General features: G+C 26.1%; 3 protein-coding genes across 3 annotated transcripts in view; 2 read left to right on the top strand and 1 right to left on the bottom strand.

Annotated features, from left to right (window-relative positions):
• The first annotated feature begins 3939 nt into the window (after window positions 1–3939).
• On the top strand, window positions 3940–5993 carry LOC145829258 (A-kinase anchor protein 17A-like). Its single transcript, XM_082937004.1, has one exon. It carries the CDS (start codon window positions 3951–3953, stop codon window positions 5472–5474), a length of 1524 nt encoding a protein of 507 aa, XP_082793130.1. The 5' UTR covers window positions 3940–3950; the 3' UTR covers window positions 5475–5993.
• Window positions 5994–6818: 825 nt separating this feature from the next.
• Window positions 6819–15371, top strand: LOC145829259 (dipeptidyl peptidase 2-like). The gene is made up of 9 exons (XM_082937005.1): window positions 6819–7087; window positions 9625–9764; window positions 9993–10156; window positions 10660–10860; window positions 11304–11484; window positions 12426–12599; window positions 13673–13816; window positions 14380–14528; window positions 14753–15371. Exons 1-9 carry the CDS (start codon window positions 6847–6849, stop codon window positions 14847–14849), a joined length of 1491 nt encoding a protein of 496 aa, XP_082793131.1. The 5' UTR covers window positions 6819–6846; the 3' UTR covers window positions 14850–15371.
• A 7444-nt stretch (window positions 15372–22815) lies between these two features.
• LOC145828542 (fibrocystin-L-like) overlaps window positions 22816–23387 on the bottom strand; it is a 43385-nt gene continuing 42813 nt past the window's right edge. The window contains exons 82-83 of the mRNA XM_082936298.1: window positions 22973–23081; window positions 22816–22892 (exon numbers count right to left, since the gene is read on the bottom strand). Coding sequence (XP_082792424.1) covers window positions 22816–22892; window positions 22973–23081 — 186 coding nt within the window. The remainder of the gene's footprint in view (window positions 22893–22972; window positions 23082–23387) is intronic.

The following is a 23387-nucleotide window of genomic DNA, read 5'->3' as shown; positions in this document are numbered from 1 at the left end:
ACTAACGGCGTTTCACTGCTCTCAAATAAATTTAAGAACAGATCTACGGAGTCTCAAAAAGCTGTTGAGACTCCTTTTTGAGACTCCGTAGATCTGTTCTTAAATTTATTTGAGAGCAGTGAAACGCCGTTAGTTGAAGTAAAGTTTTAGCACAAGAACATCTGTGATACACATTCCGATAAGCTTAGCTTATCAGGATCTCCAGGATTTAACGCCTTATAACGTTACATCTTATATATATTTATATAAAGGTTTATTTAAAGATGTAAAACTCAAAGGACTTGAGTTTTGTGCCTATGCACTCATCAGCTTCAAAACAAGTTTAAAATAAAGCACAAAACAAAATACACCAATGATAGTTAAAAAATTTAGCATAAATAGATTATGACGTAATTTTGGAACCACTAAAAATCATGCAAAACGGCTTGTGAAAAAATAAATTTACCAATCGACAATAAACTGGCAAAAATTCATAAAACTTCAGTGAGTAACTATATATTAGGACAGATAATTGAAAGAGATAAAGATAAAATTAAGATACAAATTGAAATTTAGATTATTTTAAGGTGAAATTAAAACTTGTTAAACTTTAAAAGCAATTTTTTTACATGTCTACAAGACGATACAAACTCGCTTCTTTTATTTAGGCATCTCTTGTCTTTCAGTGCATATACAACGGCTGTTGCTTCTTTGAGACACAGCCTACATATTGGGCTATTGCTGTCAGCTATAGGCTGTGCTCTTTTTATAATTTCCCAGGATATTTCAAAGTCAATGCCGCTGCGCTTTAAGCCACAAACATACTTGAAAGTTCAGTGTCATTTTCATATATTCTGCCTTTAAAAGGTTTTTATGATTGGCATACCTGAATCTAATTTGAGTCGAGCACAAGCCGACATAGAACCTCGTCTCAACGCCAGTGTTAACTGTGTTATTTGAGTTTTACATCTTTAAATAAACCTTTTTATTAATAAAGCCCTTAAGGTGGGCTCAGTGTGAAAAATTTAATTTATAAAGTTAAATAACTTAATTATATATATATATATATATATATATATATATATTATATGTCAACTCTTTTTGTATTTGTTGTTATTTTCAAGGTTAAGCTTTAGAGATTACTTTATTTTTTTTTCAAAAAGAACAATTCAGGCTGTTTTATTGCCCTAAAAAGAGTAATTATACTGTCTTGTTGATATGAAATTTAGTATAAAGGTTGCCACACACCCAGGCTAGCTTAAAATGTTTTAAAAACACAAGCTAGTTCATGTTTAAAATATAAAAACAAGGTTATTTATATTTTGCTGAATCTCAGACTAGTTGGTATAATTTCATATTTAAAAAAATTATTAGGCTAATTTTATTTAAAATTGTGTTTTCAGAACTCTCTGTCACGGGTTGCCACACACGCACAGGGTAACTCAGGCTAGTTTAAAATTTTGAAAAACTTAAGCTAACTCAAGACAACTCAAGCTAGTTTGAATGATAAAATAAGCAAAGACTGATTCAGACTTATTTATTTTTTTGCAAAACTGATGTTACTTCAAATATTTTTCTTAACTCAGGTTAGTTTTTTTTAATTTTTATTCTATATTTTTGAACCGTATTTTAAAAAAGTACTTTTAATAAAATTTTTGTATTTAAGGTTGCTTAACAGTATTTTTTCAGTTTTATCATAAACTAAGGCAAGCCTAGGTTAGCTTTTTGCCTAAAAGTTGTGGTTTTGATAGTATTTGTTCTTTTAATAGTCAAACTTTAAAAGTTATGATCAGTTGTTTTTGAGGTTAGTTTTTAAAGATTAAAGTTTTGGATATACTGATTTAGTATTCAATGACAAGCTAACGCATAATAAATGCTTAAAGAAAACTTCCATATTGCATTTTATTCCTTATATATTTTATATATTTTTTTAATTTACTGCATTATTGCTTATTATATTTTGAAATTCTTGTTGTATAATTTCCAGTATAAGAAGAAACTCAGAGATTGTTTTTTAAGCCATTAAGAAGTATGACCAGAAATACTACTGATCAGAATTCAAATTGTATTAGTTAAAAACAAATGAAAAGTTTTTGGAAAATTTGTTTATTTGCTTATTGAAATTTGTATATGTGTAATTGATGACCTTTATATTATACTATTTAAAAAAAATAAGGTTTAATACATTATTAAATTATTAAATCACACCAAAAAGTCAAAGTTGTACAAACTCATATACTTTTTAAAGTTTTTTTTTGATATTTTATTTATTTTTTTTCCCTACCTTCTTCACTGCAACACTTAATGAAAAAAAGAATCTATTTAAATTAATATTCTTTTTTTTTAAATGCACTTTAATACACTAGGAGTGAAGCCATTTGAAGGGTTTTGCTTAGATCAGAGTTTGATATCTCTTAAAATATAAAATCAGCTATCAAAATAAAAACAATTAAAAAACTATATTAACAAATCTATTTCACATTTTACATAAAGTATTTTTAGTTTTTCTTTTAAGTAATTAGATATTAATAATATTATTAACATATTATTAGTTAAAAAAAGTACTTAAAGTACTACTTAAAAAATCAGTATAAAAATGCACAATTTTTGTCCTCCATTTAGAAAAGCTCAAATATTATGATAATTTTAGTAGTTATGAGAGTGTATACATGTATTAAGATATTATATTTTTTATTTACAGTTAGTTAAGTATTAAGGGCATAGGGGGGGGGGGGGTAAACACCCTTTTTTGGTTTCTGATCTTATTTTATATAGTTTTTATTAAGCTACAAAATGCTTTTTACAGATTTAAAAAATTCAAAATAAATTTTGAGATATAGCCAGTCAAAGTCGGTGGCAACAATAGGTTCCTTATGGGAGGCTCAAACTAAAACGGCAAAAATAGACTATTTCACTAAAAATCTATCTTTAATGATTTGATAACTACCTCAAATTTTCAGGAAATGTTCCTTGCAATATTCAAAAAATTCTGTTGGAACAGAAATTTAAAAATAAAAAAATAAAAATTTTATATAAAAAATAAACAAAAAAAAAGTTTTTTTTAGTTTTTTTGTTACAAAATTTTAATTTTGATTTTTTTAAATTTCTGTACCAACAGAATTTTTTTAATATTGCAAGGAACATTTCCTGAAAATTTGAGGTAGTTATCACAAAAAACGTAGGAGAAGGAAGATTTTTAGTGATTTCTAGTTATATGCTGTTTTAGTTTGCGCCTCCCATAAGGATCATAATGTTGCCTCCAAATTTGACCGGCTATATTTCAAAAATTGTTTTGAGTTTTTAAAATATGTAAAAAGCATCTTGTAGCTTAGTAAAAACTATATTAAATAAGATCAAAAACCAAAAAAGGGTGTTTACCACCCCTATGCCCTTAAAATGTTAGTTTGCAAATACTCAAAATATGTTTATATAATGTTGTTAAAGCTTTTAGTTAGTTTATATATTAAAAATGCCCTATGGAACTTAGTTGGGTTTTTAACTTTTTAGTTTTAACTTTAATAGAATAATTCAGTAGGATGTATTTGTTTTATTGTTGAAATAATTTTTTAACAACTACTAAACATTTGAAAGCTGTCAAGAAAAAAAACAACAAAAATAATGTGCCCTATTTTAATTTAACGTAAACCTAGTTTTCAAATTTAAAAGCATAATATAAAATTATTTTATAAAGCTACTACTGTAAGTCTGATAAAATTCGAATGATTAAAAAAATTATTTTTTAGTTTAAAGATTCAATTGATATAATCTTAAGATAGTAATTTTGAGTTAAAAAGCACTAATACTGATTTGATATGTATTTTATTCTGTAGTTCAACACAATTTGAATCATACTGTTGCTTCGCTGTAAAACTTTTATTTTACTTTTTAAGTTTAAACTTTTTGATTGTTACTGTAAAATTTTAAAGTTTGTTAAATTATTTATCTTTCTACAGACTAAATTATAAAAACTAATGAATCAAACAGTAGTGCAGGATTTTACTGATGTCAGGAAAATACATCCTGAATTGGATTTGTTTCTTAAACCAATAGCAAGGATCAACATTACAGTGAATTTACCTAAAGTTAAAGTTGCTGGTCAAACTATTTCCAACTGGGAACTTCAAGTCAAATTAAAAGACCTTTGCACTCCATTAATTTTGAAAAGCTTTTCACTTGCAAGAAGCACAAACGAATACATTAAGTTTGATGTGGAAATAGGAAACAAGACTCTTATTAGGTCCTATATAAAGGCGCTGAATTCAAAAGCTATTAAGTTACCTGGCTACTCAGAAGTGCTCAAAGTTTCTTGTGTAGAAGCAAAAAGTTTGTATCACTATCCCACAAGACAGGAATGGGATGAGTTTTTTGGAGATTCAAACAAATTTGATGAGACTCAGCCTGGTGAGAGGCCTGATACTGTTTACTTGAGCCAAGTCCCCTGCCAGTTCTTCTCCACAGACAAGGCTGGTACAGTTAACCCAGAAAAAATAAAAAAGTTATTTTCTGCCTATGGCAAAGTACGAAATGTTGATGTGCCCATGCTTGACCCGTACCAAGCTGATATGCAACAGGGCCTAAACAGTAGCAAGAAAAGCTTCACAAATTTTACTTATGATCAGCAGCTGCTGTTTGATGTTTACATTCAGTATGAAAATTACATGTCCTTTGCAAACTGCATGTCGTCTTTTAAGAACATGAAGCTGCTGATGAAGGAGAATGAAGAAAAAGCAGTTGCTGTGAACATTAAAGTGGACTTTGATAAGACAAAACACCTTTCAAATTCATCAATTGAAAACAGAAAAATTGAAAAAGAAAACATACTGATGTTGCAGAAAAGGCGAGAAGAACAGAAAAGAAAAGAAAAAGAAAGAGCTGAAGAAAAAGAAAGGAAAAGGATAGCAGAAGAAGAAAGACAGGTTGAATTGAAGAGGCTCAAAAAAGAGGAAAAGAGAAAGAAGAAACAGGAAGAAAAAGACAGAAGAAAAGCTCAAGCTAAAGCTATGATGCAGTTGGCTCGCGATGAAATAAAATTGGAAAAAGCAATGAACAGACTGAAAGCAACCAGGCTTGTGACTACTTTAATGTGCAGACTTGAACAAGAAGTAAAAGAAGCTCAAGAAAAAGAAAGACACAGAAGAGTAGAGCTTCTTCAAGAGCAAAAAAAACTCGAAGAAGAAAGAGAAAAAGAGCGCCAAGAATATGAGATTAAGAGCAGAATTTTAAAGAGAAAGCTTGAGGAAAAATACAAGAACAAAAACAAGATTCTTAAAGAAAAAGACACTATTGAAACTCAACCTAAAAAAGTTAAAAAGAGCAAGAAAAGTAAAAAGTCTGTCAAATATATTAAAAAAATTAAAAGAAAAAGATCAACTAGTTCGTCTGAATCGCCAGATATTAGAACTAGAAGGTCAAGAAGTAGGTCTTGGTCAAACCTTCACAGAAGATCTGAAAGTAATTCACGCCGCCAGGAAAGAAAACATTATAGAAGAAGATAAAATAAAAATGTTTCCAATTTTTAAAACTACTTTTAAAATTTAAAATTATTTTATTAAGTTTCTTTATGTCTGAATAGATTTAAACTACTAACTCAATGCTAATTATTTTATTATACTAAATTAACAATTTATAAATTTTGATTAGTGTTTAATATATTTGTTTTTATATGAATTAGATTTATAATAAATAGTAATACAAAAGATCCTTTGGTTTTGTTTGCCTATATTTGATTTTTAAGTTGTTACTACTAAAAAAATTGTAAAAAGTTAAAATATTCAAAAGTATATATATATTATACTATTTACAGAGTTGACAAGCTTATCTTCAATATTATGTCATTTTCTAAGTTTACTTGGTTTTATTTTCAGTGTTTTTTTTTAAAATAATATCAAATATCCGTAAATTTTTCACCTTGTAGCTACTAATGTTTTAAAAACCCATTTTGTTTTGTAGTTCAAAATAAGTTAATTTTTTGAACAAAAGGAACAAGTTACTTTAATACTAATCCCTTAGTTTGAATGTTTAACATAAAGTTAACATTACATTGACAAACAAATATTTAAAAAAAGTAGTATATAATGTCTTATTTAAAGATAACAAGGTAAAATTTATTTAAAACATTCTTTATTTACTCACTTTTAAAATCTCAGATTTTTGCACTCTATTCATATCAACTTTTTGCTGCATTGCAAATGCAGTTACCAAATCAGTTTTGTCCTTATAAAGACCTAAAGTAAAAGTAAATATTAAAAAATAAATATTAACCTAGTTTAGGCTAGTTTTTAGTTACTCATAATATTTTTTTACATGTACGAGTGACAACCCTGTATCTATACACTAAAGTGTTTTGAAATTTTTATTTGAAAAGCTATTGTATAGTATTTAGCTTGTAAATTCCCTTAGAAAACTGTGTTTTATAAATTAAAAATTCATTTTACTTCTAGTTCTATTTTTCGATTTTACAATATTAATGTTTATGTAATACTAAAACTTTATTTGATAATTAGTTGTACTAAGTTTTGAAACAAAAATATTTTGTAATTAGCAGTCCATACGCTGTATAATAGTATATTTGTTTAAGTTTGCAAACATAGAGTTAGATAACTTATTGTTTTAAGATATCTATAGTTTCATACGTTTTTATTAGCACCTATTAAAATTTTAAATTGTTTTAGTAAAAAGGTTTTACTTTTTGATAATATAATAATTGTTAAAAATGTCTCACTTTTTTTTAAAAACTGAGCATATAATTTTAGTAGGTATATCTTAAGTAAATCAAAACTTTTTTCCTAGGTAATTAGTGAACTCTTTAACATAATTAGCTGAAATTTATTGTTAAATTAAACCTTTTTTAATTATTTAGTAAAGAATATGAATGAAAAATTAAATTTTTTAATACTTGTTTTGTGCCTTGCCATTGGTGTTTCCGGAACATTTTTTAGTTCAAAAATTTTTCGAAACAAGAGTAATGTGCTACGTTTCAAAAAACCGAACTTAAAAAAACAAATCAATGATGATGGTTTTAAAACGGAATACTTTACACAAGTACTAGACCATTTTAATTTTCAGTCAAACGGAGAAAATACCTATGAACAGCGCTATTTGATCAACAGTAAGTATTTAATATGTTTTTACTACAAAAAGTTGTTTGTGGATTAATTTCTTTTTTCGACTCCTTTTAAGTTTCTTTGTAAACTATAGATAGCAAAACCTATACATTTTTATCTAGATTCGATAATCGTTTGTTTAGTAATTTTTGTATCACTTGAAGTCTTTGTTGGTTGGTTTTTATAATTTTAGTCTAATAAATTGTATGTATAAGCTTTGAAATTTTTCTGCTTTTCTTTCCGCAATAGACTTGTTCACGTTTTTTTTGCTATAGTAAACTGAAAAATTTTCGTTTACTTTATCCAATGAATAGTGTAATATTTTTATCCAAAATAAACACTTATAACGTAAATATATAAAAAATCAGATTAAAAAAATGTTTTTATTTTCAACTTAACTATTTCCTTACAGAATTATGTGTTTGAATAGTTAACTTTTACTATTTTATTTTGTAGTACTTCATATTATTAGTAATAGTTTTCTTCTTTTTTTTAACCTTACAACATATTTAGTTATAAATTTTTAAGTGATGCAATCTGGAATAGATATTTATCACAAGATAAAAGTGATAAAAAAGTTAACTTGCTGATAATTAAATATATTTTTCGAATAGATTTTAATGTTTTAGACTTTTTTTCATATTTTTTTTACTTAGCTTGTAGTTTTTACTAATTATTTTTCTATTAACAATTAATCCTAAAAATAAAATAAAAAGTTAAAACCGATTTTTAATATTTATTTAAAATTTAAAAGAAGGTTTAGGTAACCTTAAGTTAAATATTAAATAAAGTTTTATGAGTACAATAATTTTAGTTATAAAGAAGTAAGTTGAATATAATTTTACAAAACTCTTAAATATTCAAAAGACTTTGATCTAAATATTAGTTATATTATATAAAATTATTTGTTTCAATTATTTTACAATGATTATTTTAATTAACGTTAGTATAAACAAAACTTAAGTTTAAATTAATTAATAAGTATATAGTTGTTTAATGTATAATGATAGCATTGTTCTCATTGCAACATCTCCATAACTTTATTGTTTGGTTCTTCTAAAGTTTTTATGTCGTTTTAGTTAAAATATGTTGCTTTAAATTAGTTCAAAAAATAATAAATAAAAGTTTTTATAGGTATTCTTTTGTTGATGGCTAAATTAAGGGCATAGGGGAGTAAGGGACTTTTTTTACATGCTGATTTTGTTTTAAAGATCTTTATCTTAACTAAAAGTAGCTTTTTACTATTTTTTCAATGACATTTAGTTTTTGAGGTATTAGGGGACAAAGTAGGAGAGTTCAATAGGATCATTATGGAACAACAAAGTCATAAAGATAAAAAAAAACTTTTTTTATTTACTCAATATAAGCAATCTTTCTCGAACTTTTTCAGTTTAATCTTAAGATAATAATGAATAATCCCATTCAAGGAATTAAAATAAAAATTCTAAAAATAAGTTTTTTATCAAAAAAAAAAGTTTTTTTTTTTTTTGGTCAATTTTTTTTTATTTTTATAAAACTATTACAATCGAATATTTTCTTATAATACAAGGAACATTTCATAAAAATTTGAGGTCAATAGCGTAAAAAATAAAGGAGAAGATAGATTTTTAATGATTTTTAAAGTTCTCTGAAAATTGACCTTGAAAATTTTTGACTCCGTAGGTTGTATCCAATTTTTTTTCAAAACTGGTTATATCTTAAATATTTGTTTAAATTTTTTTGTTCTATAAAAAGTATCTTATAGTACAGGGTTTGGCAAACTGTGATCTGCGGGCCAAATGCGACCTCCAAAGCCAAAATCTTTTTTCAGCTTCAAGCACACCTTTTTAAAACATAAATGCAAAAAGTTTTTGTGATAAAATATTAAAATTTAACTTTTTATTCAATAACTACTCATTACTAAGCGCTCTACTGTTGCTTATTTTATCAAATTTTTGGTTAAAATAGTATGTTTATGTTGAACACTACAAATATTTTCAAATAACATTTAATGACCCACTAAAGCCTTTTTAATACAGGGCCCACAAGCCAATTTATTTGTAAAATTTAGTCTGTGACTCATAAAAGGCTGCCAACCCCTGTTGTAGTATGTATTCTCAAGCTTTTAAATAATGCCAATGTTAGTTTTTGTAAAAAAAGGTCTTAAAAATATGCCCATAAACACAATTTTAAATTTTCTTAATTATGATTTAAAACGAGTTTATATATAACTACAAGCTGTTATACAGTTTAATAACAGTTTTTTTTTCTAAAACATTTCTATAAGTTTATTTATTTGTTGTAATACTGAGCTTCATGATACAAAACAAAAATTTAAGTTTAAAAGTTATGTTCAAGTTATTTGATTTTTGCATAAAATGTTAAGTATTTAAAAAAACATATATAAAATCAGGTAAAGCATAAGGTCAAATAGAGTGTTTCTTAGAATTCAAGCAAAAGTAAATTTTATTTTTGAGTATAATTTTGTCAAAATATACTGTTACTTAGTGAGTGTTGAAGTTTTTACTATTCTAAATTTTATATAGTAATTATATTTCAACAGCTGATTACTGGGATAAAAGTCCTTCTCCTATATTTTTTTATACTGGGAATGAAGGAGACATTGAAAGTTTCAAGCAAGCTTCCGGTTTTGTTAATTGGTTTGGAAAAGATAGCAAAGCTATGATTGTTTTTGCTGAACACGTTTGTACTTGTTAATAACAATAAAATTTTTATATTTTTTATATAGAACTGATTTTATCGTTGATTTAAAGGCACATAAAAAGTTTACATAAAATAAAATAATTAGCTTTGTTTGAAGAGCTGATCCAAATTTGTATTACCCGTTCTAGCTAAGCAACTTAGAAGTTAGTAAGCAGCGGTTTTAGTGCAAGTAAATAACTTTTGTCAAAAGCTGATTTTACTTAACAGAGATATTATGGTAAATCACTACCATTCGGTGACAAGTCATTTGATGAGGGCAACATCGGATTGCTAACGATGGAGCAAGCAATGGCCGATTTCGCTACGTTGATCCAACACCTAAAAAAGGAGTACGATTGCGAAAAGTCACCTGTTATCACGTTTGGTGGAAGGTTTGTTAAGTATTTGATAAAATAAAATTCTGATTCGTTCATTTATTAAAAGTTAAACAGAAAAATTTATTTTAATAAGTCTAAAATCTTTGCGCCAAAACATCTGTAACTGTCTATAGTTTAAAATATATTCCAACAATCTAGGTTAGTCATCAAAGTTTGAAAACAGTAATCATAATTAAATAAGATAATGATAAAGTTATTCAATAAGTTTATATAATATCAGTTAAAATAAGAAAAAGTTTAGGCATTTTGTGATTCAAAGCTTTTCTTGAGGATATTTATTAATAATAAGTTACGCAAATAATTACTTTATTTTACTTAAAAACAAAATTTAACTTTTCATAAATCCCTTAAAAAATATTTTGAGTAAATTACGAAAAAAAAATAACTGTTAGTTATTTCAACAAAGTTGTTTTGATTTAAATATTTATTAATTTGATTTAGACTTTTGTTATTTTGTTAGTTTGTTCTTAACTTTTCACCCTTTTGGCAATATATAGCTACGGGGGCCAGCTAGCAGCTTACATGAGAATAAGATATCCGAACCTGGTTGAAGGTGCGCTGTCGGCATCAGCACCTCTCTACTGGATCACTGGCGAAGGCGACTCTCATGGATTTTGGAAATCTGTAACCGACACCTTTGCCGCATCAGCTGAAGGTTGCAAGCAATCTGTTATTGACGGATTTCAACAGCTTCAAAGGTTTTTTTTTGGTAAATGTTAAAAAAGAATATATTTTAATCAGTTTTTTACTTAATTTAATTATTTATAGAATTTTAAAAAATCATACAATAGTTTTTATGATAATTAATTGCTTATTTAATTGCATATAGATTTTAGGCATTTATTACAACTTTACGCAAGCTTTACTTTACTATGAGCATTTGTGTAAAAAGTAGCTACAAGTTGAAAGGTCTTTAAATTATATTTTGATAAATGTTTTTACAGCCACACAGTTTTTTAGGGAGATGTTTGAACTCGTAAAGTATACAAAATTTGTTTTTAATCTTACGGGCTATACAATAACTAAGTATGTTAAACAGTTATGTTTTAAATATCTAAGTTTTAATCCTAAAAAGGATTTTGCTAGTATTAAAAGTAAGTGAATAATATGCCAATAGTATGTCAAACAATCAACAAAACAGCAAAGCAGATTCGGGAAACTATGATGAAATAAGCAGTATGTTCAACACTTGCCAGCAAATAACAAAGGAAAATTACTCGCACCTGCTTGAATGGATTCGCAACGCTTTCACCATTCTTGCCATGATGAACTACCCATATCCCACAAACTTCCTCGCACCATTACCTGGCCACCCTGTAAAGGTTAGTTGCCAAGGCAGCTTGTCATCTTCTGTTTTCTTTAAAACTTACTGCCATTTAATGCGTTTCCTAGCCTTAATTTTTATTTTGGTATATTTAATAAGAATCAATTGTTCCAAAGATTCAACTTTTTGTCCAAATTCGTATTTTTATTAATAAGTTTTTTTTTCAAATACGATACCGTTAAAATTGTTTTAAATACGATACCGTTAAAATTGTTTTCAATTACGTTAGTTTGATTAATTTACAACTGATGTGATGAAGGTCATGTTAGTTTTTTTTTATTACTCATTTAATATTACTAAGTTGTTAATTTTTAGTTATGATTCACGCGTTAACTTATTTGTTTATCTTATCTTTTTTTTAAATAAAATACTTCTGTTGCTTTAAATGTTTTAATGTTTATTAGTAGAAATGTAATTATCACATCAATTACGTTATTAAACGAGTTGAGTGTTTAAATTTTTAATTTAAATAAATATTAAAGTTTTGAACTTATTTTTTAAGCGGTAATTATTAAATTCTATAACATATTTAGTAAAAACTGTGTTTGAAATAGTTAGTTTTTGACGCAGTCCTTTTATTTTATAAAGCTTAATGTGAATACAATAATAGTTGGGAGGTTATAAAATGTATACTTCTCTAAGTTAAAAAATTGTAAACACAATGTTTAAAAACAAAACAGATGCTACAACACGGTTTTTGAAACTCCCTTTCACAATCACACCCTTTACTAGATATTGCCCGTTTACTAGTTAATTACTCATTTTTTATATTCCCCCTTACTACTTATTTTCCCTAACTAAAAACGCCCAAAAGGGGTGACCCTGTGCTACACAAACAATTTTTTATTATTGAAAAATGGCTGTTTTGAACACATAATTATTTCACAATACATTTTTTGCCATTTACATTTCAGCAAATATCAAAATATATGAAAACAGGAAGCATGCTACAATGCAGTAGGAGCGGCAACATCACTGGAAGGTTTGGCACAAATAACCGGGTTGAACTACGGTAACACGACGCAGTGTCACGACATCATGCAGGAGTATGTGCACTGCAGCGATCCTACTGGTTGCGGTTTGGGTAGCGACGCTATTGCATGGGATTATCAGGTTTTACTTGAATTTTAATTGGAATTTCATTTTACATGCATACTGTAAATAGGTGATTTTCTTTAATGATAACTTTTTTTTTATGCTTACTTTAAGTAAGGTTATGTTTATTATTTTTGTTCTAGAATGAAAAAAAAAACGAATACTACATAGCTCTAGGTTAACTAATCGTTTATTTCTTTTTAATTGCTATAAAAATTAAAACTCAAATTAGGTATTTATAATCTTTTTTCGTTCTAGTTTTACAAAATTTGTTTAATTAATAACAAAAAACCTACAAAATCCAGAAACTTTTAAGCAGAGTACTACCAAGCACATGATTTAAAGAAACTTTTTTTATTAACACATTTGTGTTTAACTGAACAAAAAAGTATTTGTTTTTCACAGAATCACTAGTAATGTTGTAAGCATTATGCAAACAATTTAACGACTTTTAATGTTTTTTTTTTACAATAAAGTATTAACTTTTATGCCCACATTAATTACATATTAGCTAAAATCGTTTAGTTAACATGTTTATTGTTATAATTTTTTTTTTTCAAAAATTAATTTAGCAAACTAAATTTCGCTAACAGAGCTCGTCAGTACAGTAAAATGATATTCTAAAGTAAAACTTGTAAAAGTCATGGAAAGTAGATAGTTAATTGAGCAATTAGTTAATATTAAAAACAAAAACTTGACAAAACATACTTTGTATGTTTTCTAACAACCAAACCTATAGTACACTTGGTAGCTAAATAAAAAATAAATATTTGCTTCATTTGTTTTAAAAAGTAAATTAGTATAAACTGCATAAGTTTTTAAAATAAAAGTTAAAAATTAAAAATTGACCCCGTTAATTTTGCTACATGATTTACAGACTTTGCCGTTATTCGAAGATAACAAAAGTGCTTGAAAAATACTAATAACAACTCCTTTACTTTATATATAAGCTTTCGTCAGTTTCCTTTTTCAAAATCTAATCATAAAGTTTTCTTATTTCATTTATTATAATTAAAACAATAAGTTTTATTTATAAGTAATATTTCAAATGAAAATGCAAACTTTATTTGTAAACAAACAATAATGTTCAGGCTTGTACGGAGATAATTCTCCCAGGTGGTACAACTGGTGTGGACGACATGTTCCCTGTTATCAAGTTCGACGACCAGGATCGTGTCGATTATTGTCAGAAAAAATACAAAGTACAACCCAGAAAGAACTGGATCCATATGGATGTTAGTTGAATGTATCAAAATATTGCAAATTTTATTTTATTTTGATTAAGCTGTTGACTAGTTTTCAATATTTTAAAATCAATTCCAGCAGTTGTTAGCCTAAGTATTTGAAATATAGTTTTATAAAAAATTTTAAGCTTTGTTTCCAATGTCTAAAAAAGCTTAGATGTTTTATAATTTTTGGTAAATTAAAAGTTTTGTAAAATTTTAACTTTTAAAAATTAACAATTTTTTTTACAAATGCATAATTAAAGACATAAGTTATCAAAGAGTTACTTTAGATAAACTTTTATATAGTATTTTTATATTGAGCTCTATATATTTTTTGAATTAAGTAAAGTTTCAAAGCGAACTATCAGCAAATTTAAAAAATTAGTTGAACAAAATTTAAGATAGGCTTATTTCAATTATTTTGTTATATTTATAATAGAAGATGTTTTTCAATTTAGTTTAGTCGATGTTGGTAAATTAAAAGCCAATAAAAAATATGATAAACAAACTAGTTAAAAAACAATAGGCCTTTAAAATCCTTAACTTTTTTTTGATAAAAACTTTTTCATCAGTTTTGGACAGACAAACTAGTATTAGCGAGCAACATAATTTTTTCAAATGGGGATTTGGACCCATGGGGTCCAGGAGGTGTCAATAAAGATCTCAGCAAAAATCTTCCATACGTCTTCGTCAAGGGAGGAGCTCATCATTTCGATTTAAGGTTTAGTTTTATATTTTTTTCGTTGGTAATAAAATATATACATTTCATTGTGAGTGATTTTTACTAATGATTTTAATCCGATATCCCGTTTATAAAGTACTTAATTTAGTATAAGAAATTTCTAATTTTTTCATTACAATGATGTCGAATTTGTTCTTTTTACTTTTAAGTAAGTTTGTTTATTCAAAACCGAATAAACATAAGTTGTTTTATCACAAAAACAGAGGACCACATGCAAATGACCCGCAAACAGTCATAGATGCTCGTGAAGAAGAAAAGAAAATAATAAGTCAATGGATAAATGATGCTCAAAATAAATGATTTACAGTTTCTAGTTACCAAGCAGTAAATAATAAATTAAATTAAACAAAATTTTGAAGGTCCTTTGGTCACTATATATTTTTATGGACTGTTTTATATATATATATTAGATTGATTACTTTTAAGTTTTTGTTGCCTTCTTTTTAAAAGCTGTACTATTTCAGACTGCTTAAAACATGTTTTTCTATATTTTTCAGCCATTATTTTACATTTACTTTTTGTTTTTTGCTTATAACTTTCTTTCTTTTTTCATATGAAGTTAATTATAAAGCTAGTGAACATAATTTTATGCTGTTCTGTAAAAAATACTTTTTAAAACATTATTCTCATGTCGTTCAACTAAACTAAGGTATCTTTAAAGCTTCTCTAACTTTACATACCACTGTTCATAATATTGTTTAACACATTTGTTTACTTACTGTTACTCAAGTATTGCAATTTTTGACTAAGATTGACGCAATGAGTGTTTAAACTTATAAAATTTTTAGTTGATTTGTGCATTAAAATATATCATTTTTTCCAGCATGTGAGTATTTTTAAACTAATCAAGTTTTACTGAAAAATATAAATGAGAACTAAGAAGTATTATAGTTTATGCATAATGTTTAATGAATTAATTTTTTTTCATAAACGTATATATTTGATATTATTTAAGTTAAGTGAAATAAGATGTATATGTTATTTACCTTAAAATTTATTCCATATTGTCATTTTGTCAAGTTGATGATTACTGATAGTATAGATTTTGTTAAATTTAACTTTAATTCAATGATAATTTTTTAAAATTTTAATACAATACAATGTTTCACTCGTTTAAAAAAACGAGATCTTCAGTTGTTTTAAATCTGTAAAAATTTATGTGATAACAAGTAGGAAGGCATCAGGCTAAACTTGAAATAAAAGAAGTTAAAAAGAAAAATGTATAACAAAAAACTGAGTAAAATCTAATTAAAACCTATAGTTTAAAGTTACTAGCATATGATGATTTTAATGTTGTTAGGCTAAATTTAGGAAAATGCACGTTACTTAAAATTATACAATCTTAAAACTAAAAAAAAAAAAAAAAAAAATACAATAAAAAATAATTATACTAACATTTAGTGGCCTTGTGAAATTTGTAGATAACTAACAAAGAAGGACCATAATTTATATTTTCATACTAAATGTTTCATAAGTAGTTAGCCAACTGTTCACATATTTTAAAGTTTCTTTTTGTTTACTTTGTTTAGAGCAAGATAATCTTCATTACTTAAAACTTGTTTTACATTTGATAAAATTTATCTTTTACTGAGTTCCGAGACCGTTAATGTAGGTCAGCTATTTCGTAGACTGACATATTTGTTTTCATAATATTTTCATGCCTGTCGATTAAATTTTTTTTTTAAATTTTGGATACAACTGTAAGAAATACAAATAACTATCATTATTAAGTTATTAAGGACTAAACTTATTAATAAGCTTATTAGTCAAGTTTTTTTGTTGTAGAAATATATATATATAAGGCCCGCTATCAGCCGAGATCGGCTATGCGTGTTGTGCACAGAGAAAAAAAAAAAAAAATTACATGTTTAAAAAAAAACAATTAAATTCATTCTGCTTCTTATTTTTTCATCTTCTTCTTCGTTTTTCTAAAATATTCCTTTTCTCTTTCTTGCAGTCTTTTGTGTATAGTTGATCTCCATTTGGCACGGTCATTTGCAAGCAACTCCCAATCATCAGTTCCAATGTTCAAGCTTTTTAGGTCGCGCTTGCATACATCCTTAAAACGTAATTTTGGACGTCCTCGGTTTCGTTTACCAACGACCAACTCGCCATACAATAGAAACTTTGGGATCCGCTCAGTATTCATTCTCAGGATATGACCGAGTCAGCGAAGCCTGCACTGACTGAGGGTAAAGTACATAGTGGTAAGACCAGTACGTCTCAATACTTCCTCATTGGTGATCTTTTGCTGCCAAGTAATTCCAAGGATGCGACGAAGGCATCGTAGGTGGAAGGTATTGATTTTCTTCTCCTGTACGCTAGGTAACGTCCATGTCTCGCTACCGTAAAGCAGAGTACTGCAGACACAGGAACGGTAAACGTTAGCCTTTTTTCGAATGCTTAGCTTTTGGTTATCCCAAACTCTTGCAGTCAAGCGAGCGAAAGTGCCTGATGCTTTGCCATAGCGACTATTTATTTCTTTGTCCAATGATGCGTTTGACGCAACATTTGAGCCAAGGTATACAAAGTTATCTACATTCTCGATATCCTTACAATTGATCTTGATTGATGGTAAAATATTTGTTCCTTGACTTAGAATTTTAGTCTTCTTAAGGCTTATTTATAGTAAGGCCGAAATCCGAGCATGCCGAAGAAAACTGACAGAACTGAGCATGTTGTAGAAATAAAACATCTATAATCTAAAAATAATAATTGTAAACTAATCATGTATATTTGTCTGACAAAACAGAATCATTAATCCAAATATAATCAAACTACAACTTTTGGATTAAATCTAGCTTGCCAAACAGAAATCTCTGACCCGCAAAATGATTTTAGCTTGAAAAAAATGCATGTTTTTTTTTATGAAATCCTACATAATTATAATTATTCAATGTTTAATCAATAAAAATTTAAATATAAACAAACAATGTAAACTTTATGTTTTATAAGGAAAAAACAATTAATTTAATTACTATATAGATTGTGTGTAATGAACAAGATAAAACAAATAATAAACAGTTAGCATGTAATTTGGTTATACCTCTTCAAACAATGAATACCAGAAAAATTAATAAACTTTAATTTTTTATTAGCTTATAAGTTACTGATAACTTATCGTATATTTATTGCTTAAATAAAGCGTAGTTTGGTTAAGTATTAGAATGCTTAGGTACTTATCGTCATACAAGAACATGCTTACAAAGAATAATAAAAATTCAAATAAAAGTATAAGTGTTTAACAACGTTTTATATTTTATGGATATACATATAACACTTTTAGTGTGTAGAGCTTTGAAAATAGTGTAATAAATACTTGTAAAATTGTACTTTGGAATGAACGGATTTTGAAGCTCTATATAAGGGGTGAGAACGTTTTTTAGTCAGCTGGCTGAAGTATTTTTATTTTGTTTAATTCATTAAAATTACTCAATCATCTAGTTTATTTTCACAAAATACTAGTTATATGTAACCTTGTTAATTCTACCTAAGACTTTTTTTTGCTCTTCATTTCAAATCCCAGAGTATCTAGTGTAGGTTTCAAAACGTGGTTTAGATGGCCAAATTTGTATGCTCGCGGGCAGCAGTTTTATCTTTTGCTTGCCAGATTTAATTTAAACTTTTCAAACATTAGCAAGCAGGTTTTCGCTCCGGGGCCGGATACGGAACCTAATTTTAAGTGTACTGTACACTAATGCTAATATGTGCCAGCATTACAGATTTTAAAATACTTATTAATTTGTCTTCGTGAATTTAAGTTTGAAAAACTGTGTGTCCGGTCTAAAAAATAATTGAAAGATTATTCAAGTTAAAATTTTGAACTTAATTATTGTTTTAACAATTATAGCCTTAAATAAATAACTTATAATCTAAGAAACATAAAAACTCTTAATTGAAAACCTTTTTCATAAGTTTATGTTGTAAATTCCTTCGATCATTTTGAACTTCTTGCTAGCTCTGATAAAATATTTTAGGTTTTCATTAGATTATTATTAATATAAAGCAGTAACTAGATACTTAAGAGCTCACTGAAAAGAATACCTATAAAAACTTTGATACAAGAAATACTGACGTGTTATACACAAAAATATCACATTATATATTTGAAAACATGCAAAATTGTTTAACGAACAAATTTCAAATATCTATATTTTTTAGAAATTTTTAAGGGGTGTTAGTTTTAACGATGTTGTGACTTTTAAACACATATTACTTTAGCACAAAATTTTTGCTAAATAACATGAACTTTTTATATAAACGTTTAAATATAAAAATTTATTATATAAAACTTTTATCTTGAGTTAAGAACAGACTATAGAAAATAAAAGTAAATGCCGTTGTCTAACAGCCCTGTAAAAATAAAAAGTTTTTTCTTGAAAATTATTTTATTGTACAGCTGAAATTAATAATCTTATTTTGAGTTTAATAATCTTAAAGATGTTGATTTGAGTGCATTTAAAACGAAATTGAGCCTAACAGGTTGTTTTTAATAGATAGTGAAAGAGCTGCCTAAAACCTAGTAAAATACCTAATTAACATAACTTTTATACTTAATCAGATTTATAACTGACTGTAATGCTATCCTAACTTAAATATAAAAATATATACATTCTTAAACTGCTTTCAAATAGTTAATTCAAACTTGTCTAACACGTTAAGTATCTATTTTGATTAGGATATGAATATGATACGTACTATTTTAATTTAAAAAAAAGATAAACATCTATAAAGTTATAAATATGATAAAATGCCAGTTTTGTATATCTACGATCAGTTAAACGTTTGTTAAAATATATAATTTTATCTTAAATATATTAGCAAAGCAGTTTTATATCATAATTTATAGAAAAAAGATTTTTGTTCACAAACAAAGTAAATGATACTATAAATTTGCCAATACTGTATTACAGATTAAACCAATAATTTAAAAATACACATACAAAAAGAGAATACATAACATAAAGGTCTGCAAATAAATCAAAATAAAGGTACTTGAAGAAAAATTAAATTTTAAAGATTACAATTTAAGATTTTGATGTTTAAAAAAGATTTTAAAGCAAATAATTTACGGCCAAAAATTAAAGTATATTTAAGAATTATAACGAGAATATTCATTAAAAGCTACTTTTTTGAGATGGTCTGCATTAAAGTATAAACGTCAACGGTGTTTTATTTTGTTCGATTTACTTAACCACTTTGGTCAACCCTGTAAACTTTTTTTCATTGCTCGCTATAACTACACCTACCTAAATTGAGATAAAAAAAAATTAAAAACAGAAGAAACTTTAAATTTTTTGTTTTTTGAAAATCTCAAGCTCACTCAATGTATTTAACGTTAGTTTTAAGTTTCTGTGGTCTTAACTATATCAGGTTAGGAAAATAACCATTTGCTTTTTTAATAATGCTCAAAGAAAACATCAGCGAAAGTCTTGCAAACTACATAGGTAACAGTAAAAAAAAAAGATAAAATGTTTTAATTAAGCAAAATCATTAAAAAAATAAAAGAAATACAGCAACACTATTTGTAAGATATAAATGTTTTTGTTAAACGAATTAAAAATCTTAGATGATAGCAAGTAGGACAAAAAATAAATAAAATAATTTAGTATACTTTTATTGTTTTTTAAAAGCCAGTGTCCAAAAAAATGTGAAGTAATTGTTCAGATAGTAAACTATTTTACGCCCATGTTTAAAACTATTTTAGAGCAATTGTTATTTTTAAACTATTTATATTATACATAAATTTGCATGTTTTTTTCTTATGCAGTACGTTAAAATCTCTACAGACTTAGTAGAGCTGTTTATACTATTTGGGAAGCGAAATGTAAATTGATTAATAAAATGTGTTGATAAAAATAGTTCGTTTAAATATATAACCAAAAACATTAAAAAAAAGATGATCAAGTTAAGTATATGTACCAGTGGCGTAGCGTGGTATTTTGGTCAGGGGGTGCGCAAATTTTTTTTCTCAAAAAATCCTCCAAATTAAAACTTTTGTAATTGGCTATAAAAAAACTTTTTATAAGTAATATAATTGAAATAAATTTGTTAAGTAAATTAAGTTTGTTAACTGTTTTAAAAAATATTTATATATTACAAAATTAAACAATTTAATAAAAGTATAAATTTCATTAGAATTACTTATACTTGCAAAAATGTAAACTTACTAAATAAAATTGTTTTTATTACTTACAGTAAACTTTATATCTTTAAAAATTAATATATTCAATAAAACGAAAGTATCTGTTTTATTTACGAAAAAAATATCAATCTCTTTAATATACAATACAACAGTGATAACAACACCTCATTGCACATAATTTTAATAAAGTTACACAGAAGTTAAAATAGACCAACTTTTTAACTGTTATCACAGCTTATTACAACTTTGTAAAATAGTTAAAAGTATACTTTTTAAATTTAGTTCATTTGATTGTATTTGTTTATAATAAAAATCAAAAACAAAGTTTATTTCACATAAGCCGACACGCTTTTTCTTGATGTTTACAAAAATAAAGTTCAGAAAACTAGCAGTAGTCTTAACAATGTAGCATAAAAAAAAATTTGTAAAATTGTTTAATTTTTCTTTAAGCGTGACGTATTTTTGTAAACTTTTTGTAGAAAAATAATCTGCCATAAGGTTGTACTACAGCGGTGCGCTATAATAATTGCGTGCTTTTTGAGTCTAAATTCTTATAAAGTTAATGAACTTATAAAATTTATCCTTATGGAGTTTTTCATCAACATCGGCGCGCATTTGCAAGTACGCACCGAATCAGTATATTGAGTAATAACATATACTTTCCTAACTTGTCACTAATTGGTATTCAAAATTTCGTTTAACTTTTTGAATACTCGATAAACATAGTTGAAAAAAGGCAAATTAAGCAGAAAAAATAAACTATAAATGATAAAGAAATTACATTATTTTTTTTACATTTTTCTTTTTTTGGGTGGCACGCATGCGCCAGTGTCCCTCCCCAAGCTACGCCCCTGATATGTACGTGTTAAGTGGTGTATGACTCGATAACCGAAAGGTTCCTTTGTATACCAAGTCCTTATACCAAACTTTTTTACCGTTTTTTTATCGTTTTATAAATAGTAGTATATACATTATAAATTAATAAGTTATATTAAAAGTAATAATTGAACATTAAGTTCTTTTTAAGTATGTATAGTAAATGTTCAATCAAGTTTTTGATACTTGACAACACTTGTTTAACACATTTGTTTACTTTAGTATGCGCGTCAATTACAAAATAAAAATAGAATATTTTTAATTTCTTTTGAGTAACTAGCTTTTGTTGTATAAAACTTAAGCAAAAAACGTTTTTATTTATTTTTTAAATGAAATTAAAATAATCGATAATACGCTTGTATAAATACAGTATAACTATGTAAAATATGCATGTTTTATTGAAAGTAAACTCAAAGAGAAAATTAAAAGTTAAAAATTGGTGTTAACCATGAAAAAAACTAAATATGACTTAAAAAATAAAAACATGTAAGTAAATTAAATTCAGGTGAAAGAATAATTTTCTGTGTGTTTAAGCAGAAGGAGCGTTTCTTGTCTTCATTGCCCATTTAGATTCACCTAAGTTATGATTTTAAAAGTTTAATATTTTTCATAGACAGATACTTTTCTTTAAGTATTAAAATTTAAGTTTTATGTAGAACATTCAACCATGTCTTTTCTACGTTTATTATGTTTGGTAGTAAAATAAAATACATTAATTTAATTTTTTCTAATAAGTATTTTACAGTTTTTAAATCAAAACTTACTTTTTTTAAAAGTTTAATTTAACAATCGAACTAATTTATGAAAAAAAGCGTCAACAACCTGTTTTTTTAATTTTAACAAATTAAAAAAAATAGTTGGAAAATGCAAATAAAAAGATAATTCAGTTTGCTTTTTTTTTTAATAACTTAGTTGAAACTTAGTTAAAAATAAACTTGGATATAATATCAAATTATATTTATTTTTATCGAGTCAAAAAAAAAAAAACCGGCTTAAAGACTGTAATTTGCCGACTTATGATTGAAACATAAATAAATAGATTACCGATGAAAAACTCTATAGCTTTTGTCAACAAACAATAAAATAAAGAAAAACTGCATTTTTATTGCTCATTTAAGAAAAAAACTATAAGAAAATAAGCTTTTAAAAAAATTTAACAAATAATAACTAACCAACTGAACCACAAGACCTATGAAATAATAATTTTTGTCATAAGATTTTTATTAAAAACATAATCTAAAATACTTACTTATCGAAGGCAACATTTCCAAAAGAACTCATAGAAGAGTTTTCGCTTGGTGTTACCAAACCTCTGTTAAGCTCTGTAAATTATAAATAACATTTTAATTATATTAATTAGTTATAATTATTGTTTCAAGTTAAGGTTTGTGTTAAAACAAACTTTTAATTAGCGTTTGATTTTCTGTTTTGTATCTCAGTAAAATGTACGTTCCAACCAACAGAACAATGAGACTTGCAATTACAATCAAAAATATTTCCCACCATTCCATCTATACAATTATTTGTTTTGAATATAAAAATTGTCTAATTTAATAAGTAAAGAGCTTATTTAACTATGTATTCTAACTAATTATTTTAATTATGACTAGTTTCGGTAGTATAAAAAAACTTACTTTGTAAAAGAATTATCAAAATAGTTAACTGCACTTTAAAAATGATGTTTTTAATTTTTGTTCGTGTAGTTAATTAAAAGAGACTTTGCAGCTTTACTTGATTATAATTTTAGAGTTAGAAATGCCTACTTTACTACCTTGTATCAAAAATGTTATCTAAAGTTGGTTTAACTAGGTACAACT

Source organism: Thalia democratica, chromosome 2 (assembly GCF_965202585.1).
Source record: "Thalia democratica chromosome 2, ktThaDemo2.hap1.1, whole genome shotgun sequence".
Classification (NCBI taxonomy): domain Eukaryota; kingdom Metazoa; phylum Chordata; class Thaliacea; order Salpida; family Salpidae; genus Thalia; species Thalia democratica.
This window is presented reverse-complemented; position numbering and strand designations above follow the sequence as displayed.